At 53.3% G+C, this 9,074-nt stretch overlaps 1 protein-coding gene across 1 annotated transcript in view; it reads left to right on the plus strand.

Annotated features, from left to right (window-relative positions):
• The first annotated feature begins 2,058 nt into the window (after nt 1-2,058).
• PDE2A (phosphodiesterase 2A, cGMP-stimulated) overlaps nt 2,059-9,074 on the plus strand; it is a 103,904-nt gene continuing 96,888 nt past the window's right edge. The window contains exons 1-2 of the mRNA XM_011993656.1: nt 2,059-2,819; nt 5,193-5,228. Coding sequence (XP_011849046.1) covers nt 2,749-2,819; nt 5,193-5,228 — 107 coding nt within the window. The 5' untranslated portion in view covers nt 2,059-2,748. The remainder of the gene's footprint in view (nt 2,820-5,192; nt 5,229-9,074) is intronic.

Raw genomic sequence — 9,074 nt, forward strand, 5'->3', positions numbered from 1 at the left:
CCGGGGCGGGGCCTGCGGTGGGGGCGGGGGTGCGCCGTCTGAGCACTCGTGCCTTTGGCTCTGGCTGGGAGCGGTCTTGCAGGCAGACAGTTGGTGGAGGAGGGAAGAACAGTCTTGGATTGTCTCCAGCTCTCTCCCCTTTATGCACCTCCCCCATCCCGGCACTGGCCTACAGGAGCCCCTGTCCCAGCATTTGGGGCTATTACTCTCCTGGCTCCATCAATTCGACGACTTCAGGGAATGAGATGGGAGGAGAGGGACAACTATTTACTGGGAGCTTTTCAGACATTCCCAAAACCTCACAACCTTTTGAGCTTGGAATTTGTGACCCCATATTTCAGATGAGGAAACTAAATTGAAGTTCAGGAAGGGGAAATACCTTGCCCAGGCATGTGGCAGAGCTGGCATTTGAATTCCACCTGCTGGGCTCTAAGTCCTGAGTGCCCATTAGCCCTTCTGAGTCCTGAATCTTGCATTTTGTTCCTGCAGACTCTCCAATTCTGGGTGACTGTGAAGTCTAGTGTGGCAGTGGGATGGGGAGGAGACCTTCCCTTCCACCTACTTGCTTGAGTGTATTCCCAGGAGATTTCTGAAGATGGGGCCACCACCATTGTTTTTAGAGTGGGAAGGCAGAAAGGAAGCTGAGGGCCAGGTGAGACCTCCTGACACCTGCACCCACCCACGCCCAGGAGGCACCCTCCTTTGAACTCTTCTGACCCAGCTTCTTGTTGCCAGGTTCCTCCAGCCCCTGAGCAGGTTTCCAGGACATGAAGGGGAGCTGTGAGGGACCAGGACTGGCCATGGTCCAGGACTGCAGCTTCCTGAGCCCAGAGAATGCCTTCCTAGCTGTCAGGAATGGAGCAGCGAGGCCCCAGTGATAGGTGAGGCAGAGAAGCACGACATGAGTTCTGGGCTGGCTCAGCTGGTTTACAACCAGCCTGGGCCTCGTTCCCTTTGAGAAAATGGTTTGCCCAGAGTTCAGAGATCTAAACTTCTATAATGCCTTCTGGGGCCACAGTGGGAAGCAAAGACTCCTCACATTTTCTTTCCTGACACTTCCCAGACCACAAGACAATGGTTTTCTGCAGCACCCAGCCTGGATAGGCCGTATACACAAGCTCAGTCATTTCTGACCTTGCCCCCTCCACCATGCACCCCCGTGTTTTTCAGCATGGGTCAGGTTTCTCTTCAGCCTCAGGGACTTCTCTGCTTGAAGCCTGTTGTGTGGGTGGGGGGTATTTTCCCCACAGCTCAGAGAGATGCAGTTGCTATGGAGGGTTTGCTCTAGCTCCTCTACCCTGGAATATACCCTGTTCTGCCTTTAAAGACCAAGCTTGGACCCTCTCTTCCAGAAATGCTTGCCAACCCTCCCCAACTGGGTCAGGGGTCCCTCTGGGCTTCACAGACTCTGTGCTTCTTTCTGTCACAGCCTGCAAGTCTCCCCTCCCCATTCCCCAGCCTGAGTGCTTCTCTGAGACAAGGGATAGTGTGAGCCATGGGCTCAACCACTGGTAGGCCAATGAATAAGTAAGTTCATGGTGAAGCCAGGATCCAAATCCCCATTTCCTGCTTCAAGGTGTGGAGCTCTTTCTCCTGCACACAATAGCAGCTCTGCTGTGACAACTCCCTATCCGTCCTAGGCCCTAAAATGCCTCTATTTCACTAGGTTATAGCTTTATCCTAGGGAGTCCTCTTTGGAAGCAGGGTGGGGGTGCAGCAGGCCTTCCCCCATGCCTATAGTCTGTGGGCAGGGAAGGCCATGTGGGGCAGGTTGTGGCCTAGGTCTCCACAGATCCTGGTAGAAGTCCATGCTCACACATCAGCTCCAAGTCCCAGCTAAGTCAAGCCACCAAGAGGTGGGCCCTGTGATAAGGCTCTGAGTCCAAAGGCCATCAGTAAAGCCCCCTAAGTCTTCCGTGGACCCAGCTCCAGGCCGGGATGCACCCTAGGACATGATACACACCGGGTGAGGGAGCCCAGAGGAGAGGGCGGCTAGCTGTGCATGGAGGCCTGATCTCTCAGACTCAGGGAGGGCACAAGCGTGTCACCTCATCCTGAAGGCTTCTGTAGTGGGGCAGCAGAGGGTCTGGGTCTGCTGCCCCTGGAGTCCCCAGCCCCATCGTAGCCCATGAGGATTGTAAATCCCTCATCCTCTCCCCTCTCTCCTCCTCTGTCAGCCACTCCCCTCTCCCCCTACCCAGCTCTCTTTCTATTTCTGCCTCTGATTTTTTTTTTCCTTTTCTGTCTTTGTTCCTCTGTGTATGTGTCTTTCCCTATGCCTCTCTGATCCCTTTGTACTTCCATCTTGATCTCTCTGAGGCTCTGATCCCTCTCTCCTCTCCCTCTTCATGTGTTACTGTCCCCCTTCCTGTCTGTGTTTATCTCAGTCTCTCTGTGTGTGAGTCTTTTTTCCTCTCTCCCAGTCAGACTCTCTCTACCCCTCCCTCTCTCCCTCTCTGTCTGGGCCTCTCTCTGTTCCTCCTCCCTCCTCCCTCCCCCTTCTGCATTATCAGACCTGCTCCAACCTCCTCCCAGAGCCAGCCAAGCAGCAGAGGCAGTGGCAGCGGGAGAGGTGGGAGCAGCGGGGCAGCAGAGCTGGATTGGGGTATTGAGTCCAGGCTGAGTCGGGGGCAGCCCACTGCTCTCGGTCCCTGTGCCTGCTGGGGGTGCCCTGCCCGGAACTCCAGGCAGCGGGGACAGGGCGAGGTGCCACCTTAGTCTGGCTGGGGAAGCGGACGATGAGGAGTGATGGGGCAGGCATGTGGCCACTCCATCCTCTGCAGGAGCCAGCAGTACCCGGCAGCGCGACCGGCTGAGCCGTGAGTATAGTGAGGGGCTGGGGTGGTGAGCGGCTGTGAGAGGTGCCACAGACAGGGTCCTGGGAGTCCCTCCAAGGAGCTGGATTTGGCATGGAGCTGAGCCACGTGGAAGGATCGATCCTGCTCCTGGGCACCCCTCCTCCCCGCGTTGCCAGACTGCAGCCTGGGGTGGGGGCAGGTTACCTCTGAACAGGATGAGGGTGCCTCATGTTGACCTAGTAGGTGATGAGGCTGGGGTCCCATGGAAGGGGCTGCTGGTTGGAGGAGGGGCTGATAATAAACCTGAACCATCTCTACAAGGGCTGAGAGTATATGTGGGGAGGGGGAGGTCTGCCAAGGAGTTGGGAGGAGCTCTCGGGGCTGCAATAGGCTGGTTCAGGACCCTGGAGAGGGAGAGTGTCTTGGCCCACCAAGGCTATGTGTGTGTGAAGGAAGTGGGGAGGGGGAAAGATGGAGCAAATATGAATAAGAGTGGCCCTGGAGCAAGAGAGGGTCAGAGGTAACCACCTTCCATGGAATTGGGAATTGGGGTTCAGGGACACCACTTTATGAAACTTTACCCCAAAGCATCTGTCCCAGGATAGGGTTCTACGGAGCCAGATAGAATGAGGTGCCAGCCTCGTGTGTGTCCATGTGCAGGGGGGTGCATGTGCAAGTGAGTGGGGGGCTCCATGGAGACACCCCTCTACTAAAGACTGCTGAGGTGGCAGGCAGGGTGTGTGTGTGTGTGTGTGTGTGTGTGTGTGTACACATGTGGAGTGTAAGGGACATGTTGGGTGTAGAAGGGCCTGTAGAGCTGTAGGGTACCTTGATGGTTGGATGCAAAGCAGCCTGTCAGAGTTTGTGATCATCCCTGTGTGACTGAGAGTTTATTTGCACGTGTCTGAGTGTGAGTGCAGGTTGGTCTGCATATGTATGTAGGTATGTCTATTAGGTTGCATATGTATGTTATGTGTGTTGTGTCTGCAAAATAGAGTGAATCAGTGTGCATTTGTATCTGTTCCATGTGCATTCATGTGTGTGTATTTGTTAGTCTGTGAATAATAGCATTGCTGTGTGTGGAGGTGGATATGGCTGTGTGCGTATAAGTATTCTGGTGTGGGTGTGTGATCATGGTGCTAGTGTGTATATTGGTGCTTCTGTGGCTGGTGTGTGTGTGTGTCTATATGTGTGTGTTCATCTGAGTATGTGTGGGTGTCTGTTTCCTTCCCCCTAGCAGTTGATACAGCTGGGACACCATGGCCCACTGAAGCAGGGCAGGGAGGGGCTGAATGTATGACCACCTCTTTGAACTCAGGACAATTCATTCTACACCCTGTGGGAGAGATGCAGAAAAGAAATAGGCAATAATGACTCTGCCCTCTGGGGCTTCCTAAGCTTCATAGACATAAAATAGCTTGAGAATAATTAAGCAGTAGAGATCAACGTCATGCTAACAGGTGGGGGTGGGGTGGGAACTGCATAAGCAAAGGCCCTGGGCTGGGCTAGGCATGTCCTGGAGCAGTGAAGATGCTGTACAGAGTAGGGGCAGGCAGGAGCCACATTCTGTAGAACTTTGAGATCCAGGACTCTTAGACTTTATCCAGAGAGCCCTGGGGAGCCCAGGAAGGTTTTATATAGGGGAGAGACATGATCAGATTTGGGTTCTAGAAACCTGCCATGGGTCAGGCATGATGGCTCATGCCTGTAATCCCATCACTTTGGGAGGCAGAGGCAGGTGGATCACTTGAGGCCAGGAGTTCAAGACGAGCCTGGCCAACATGGTGAAACCCCATCTCTACTAGAAATACAATAAAATTAGCTGGGTATGGTGGTGTGCACCTGTAGTCCCAGCTACTTAGAAGGCTGAGGCATGAGAATCGCTTGAACTTGGGAGGTGGAGGTTGCAGTGAGCTGAGATTGCTTTACTGCACTTCATCCTGGGGATGACAGAGTCAGACTCTGTCTCAAAAAAAGAAAAAAAAAAAAAAAAAGGAAAAGAAAGAAACCTACCTCGGTGGCATTGTCTGGTTGAGAAAGAGGTGGGGCCAGGAGGCTAGAGTGGAGGCCAACCGATACAGGGGTCAGTGAGTTCTGGGGCTTTATGAGAACTTGGGAAAGGCTGAATAGATGAGGATAGGGAAGGGAGTGTCTAGGTGGCTCAGGCTTGGACTAGGGTGGGGGGTGTAGTGCAGACACCTCAGTAAGTCAGGATCTCATGAGGGAAAAGGCTCTTGGAAGGCTCAGGAAAGCTGGGCGTGGGTAGACTGAGGTAGTGGGAGAGATCTTTATAGGGTTTCTAGCTAGGATGCAGAGGGTCAGAGATCATGGAGCCATCTCTTGCCAGACAGGGAAACTGAAACTATGGCTTCATTACCGTCCTCTGGCTGCAAGGCTGGGGCTCAACCTCTTCATCAGACCTGACCATCAGTATCATTCTCCTTCAGGCCCTGCCCAGAACCTCTTGGTTGCTGAGCTTGGTCAGCTCAGTGAGGGTTAATTGTCTTTATGCTCCCTGCACCACCACCCCACCACAGTCATTCCCCTTGCCCACCAAGCAGCTCCTGCCACTCTTCCTGCTTCCCACTCCAGCCTCCTGTCTCCAGGGATTGCTGATGGCTTGGCTGGGATCTAGCCAAATGGTGTGGGCGGGGGGCGGTGGGAAAAGCTCCCAGCAGTCCTCTACCCCTAGGTCTTAATGGACTGGGAGTCTCACTCTCGGTCATGCTGCTGTCAGGCCAGGCCTGCGCTCCCCGGGCTTCTGCTGCTTGGGCCTGTGAAATCTCCCAACTCAGCATGATTCCATTCCTGCATTCATTCATTCAGCCACTCAACAGGAACTCCTCAGTAGCTGCTTGGTGCCCACTTGTCAATGGGGACACGGAGCAAACACTGACTGAGTCCCTGTTCTCAGGGAGTGCCCAGTCTGATGAAGGAGAAAGAAGTGGAAATTCGCAACCCCACAGGGTGAGCAGAGCTGTGTAGGAGGTGGGGAGCCCACAGCAAGCCCGGGCTTCAGAGGAAGAGACATTTGAGCCAGACCTTGATGGATGGGTAAGAATTGCACAGGCAGGGAAGAGCAGAGGGAACAGTTTGTGAAGGTGGGTAGGAAGGGCACAGGGCTAGGCACCTGACTCAGTGCACCCTCCAGGTGGGAGGAGACAGTAAGGGCATTTGGGTCATTTTCTAGCAGTTGTTTTACTACTTTCTACGGCTTGCCCTGCAGATCTATCCAGCCTGCTGTTTTTCATACCCCTAGACATGGGATGTTCATCCCTTCCTGGGCAGCCCTTCCCTTGTGGTGGTTATATCTGCCCTGGGTCTTCTCTGCAGGGCCCAGTAACTCCAGGCTACCCAGCCTGGCCTTATGTCCTTTCTCCATCCTGTGTTACTGTCCCCTGAAGTAGGGCCAGGCTGGGGCACAATGATCCAGGAGTGGCAAGAACACATCTAGGCAGAGAGTGGGAGAAATGGGCAGCCTTCATTAACAAAAAACTGAGATGGGTGCAGGCCCTGACTCCTCTCCAAAAATAATGAGAAAGAAACAGGCATGGCCAAATAAGGGAGTGAGGACAGACAGCAGGAAGAACTTCCTACCAATGCAGAAGGGCTGTGAGTCTCTTGGCTTCATGAGAGTGGGCTGTGCGTGTGAAAGGGAAGGTCTCAGAGGACAAGAGGGGGAATTGGAGGCAGAGGCACTGTCAGCCTCTGACTCTCCCATAGGTGAGTGAGTAAAGTCATCCAGGGAGAGGGAACTGGGGATGGGGAGCTGAGAGAGACAGGGGAGGGGGATCGGGCCTCATCATTCATTCATTCAGCAGCCGTTCACTGGCCCTACCAAACATGACCCCCTGGGTGCAGATGGACAGAGCCAGTGACCACGTGGATGGAAGCTCCGAGTCTTTCCTACCTGTGCCAGTGTCACAGGAAGATATTTAGGAGGAGGGGCCACTGGGGCTGGCCTTACAAGGAAGAGGCACTTCAGGCTGAATTGAAGGACAGCACCAGGAAGGAACACCATGTGCAAAGGCCTCAAGGTGAGGCGAGCACGATTTTGTTTACTCAGCACTATAGGAGTTCAGAGTGGCCTAGGCAAGAAGTGCCAGGCTCGGGGGAAGCCCTGGGCAGTGGTGGAGCAGAAGAGGAGTAGGGAATTGTGAGGCTAGACTGTAGGAAGCACTTTTTTTCCATGAAGGTGTCTCCAACAGGCTTGATGTGTAGGTATTATTGTAAGTTTTCAACTTCTTGGTCTCTCCTGACCAGGGCCTGCTGAAGGGCCCAGCCTTGCTTGAGAAAGGGGTGTTCAGCGAACAAAAGAGACCCTGGAAATGAGAGAGAAGCAGTGGCTGAAGAATGTGGGCCCCTTCCAGTAAGTGGCATGCAAACAAATGTAAAGTAATATGCAAATCAGCTGGCTAGGGCTTGGCAGCTTTGGTTGGAAGAAATGAGCCATCACCCCTTCTTATGCTGGCCTCGCACCCCCTCGGCCCCAGCCTCCAGGACAGCCAGAATAGCCTTGTCTGCTCCTTGGAATGCCCCAGCTTTTCTGAGCCACAAGATTGTGGCCTCCAGGGTGGGGGCCATGGGCTCCCTGTCAGCACCCTCATCCTCCCGAGAAGTCGATATATTTAGTAACAGGAATGTTTTCACACATTTATCTGCTATTGTTCAGCTGCTTGCTCCCTGGGAAAGGCCAGGTCCCCAGTGACGTGACCCACTTCTTGAAGTTCCTGAAGTCACCCTTCTCACTGCCCCCCCACCCCCGCCGAAAAACAGGAGGCAGCTGGGGCTTGGTGCAGCAGAAGAGATTTGAGTCAAATATCTAGGAGGACTTCCCAACAGTGTAGTTGCTGAGATGTGTGGATCCCGGATTTCTGGGCTTTCATTCTTTGGATGGTTGCCTTGGGCGCAGAGAAGGCTTTGAAGATAGAGCAGAGAAGGTGGCAGACAGGCTTATGCTCAAATTTCAGCATACTGAAAGATGTACTGTTACTCTGTAGCTGTGTGGTCCTGGGCAAATTACTTAACTACTCTGAACCTTGTGTGAATAGTGGGTTGGAGATAATTATCCTTTCTGGGCAGGATGATTGTGAAGAATCCGGAAGTGCAGAGCTTAGTCCCTGGCATGCAGCAGGTGCTCACAAAGGTTAGCTACTGTCATTATGAACCACCCACGATCAGCCCAGCTGCACTTTCAGAGAGATTTAGTGGGGCCTGAAGCGGGAGAGACCAGAGCTAGGAGCCCAGGGCTGTCATCGTGTGGGAGGGACCAGGAAGCCTGAAACAGAGCTGTGGTTGTGGCTATGGTGAGAAGCACAAAGCTCTGTGGGAGAGACCAAGGTATCTCAGAGAAGTGTGGCTACCTCATTAGGTTGTCTGAGACCAATCCCCAGATAATACAATGGAAGAAAGGGCTTGGTGAAGAAGGGGTTAAGTCTGTGGCCACGCCCATGCAGTCTGTGAGCCATTCTGGGAGCTGTAGTCTGTTGTTAAATTGCAGTAAGCATAGTTTGTATTGCCTCTTTTGATCCAAATCCACACCCCGCTGCCAGGGCTGGCTGAGGGCTGGCTCTGGTGGGTGCTGGTCTGTGTGGGGCCCAAAGGTGAAGCAGCATCGACCTCTTCCCTCAGGGAACCCCTGGCTTTCTATGTGTTTGGGGGGTGCAGGTCATAATTACAACTCCTCACATGTTCACACAGAAGTTTACAGCTTCCTGAGCACTGTTTCCACATCTATGATCTCATTTAATCCTCACCACAAACCCAAGAGACTGCTGTTTTCTGGATGAAGAAACGGAGGATCCAGGGGGGGAAATCGCTTGCCCACAGGTATTCAGCCAGTGACAGTGGAACCAGACCTGCGGCACAAGTCTGTCTGCTTCCAGAGCTCCTGCTCTTTCCATACATTACTGTTCCAGATGGCAGACAGGCAAGATGTGGACAATTAAAGTTGAATGTGAGACATCTCAGCAGAGGAACAGCTGAGCAGAGAGCTGCTGATTCCAGGCCGAGAGTTTGGACTTTGTGTTATGGCCCACCAGGATCCACCCAGGGGTTCTCTGATTAGAGCTGAGCTTTGAGAGAATTGATCTTGCAGCCTGGGCTGAATGGATTGAACTGGAGAAACCAAAGTCAGACTGAGGCTTCTAAATTCCATCCTTGGTGCACCCAGCACTTTGGCTCCTCTCCCTCCTCCATGCTTCTTCTCAGTTTCTTCCTCCTTCTCAGTTTCTTCCTCCTCCTCTCCTTCATCTTCTTCCCCCAGCCTTTTTTTTT

This window comes from Mandrillus leucophaeus, unplaced genomic scaffold (assembly GCF_000951045.1).
Source record: "Mandrillus leucophaeus isolate KB7577 unplaced genomic scaffold, Mleu.le_1.0 Scaffold432, whole genome shotgun sequence".
NCBI classification, from domain to species: Eukaryota; Metazoa; Chordata; class Mammalia; order Primates; family Cercopithecidae; genus Mandrillus; species Mandrillus leucophaeus.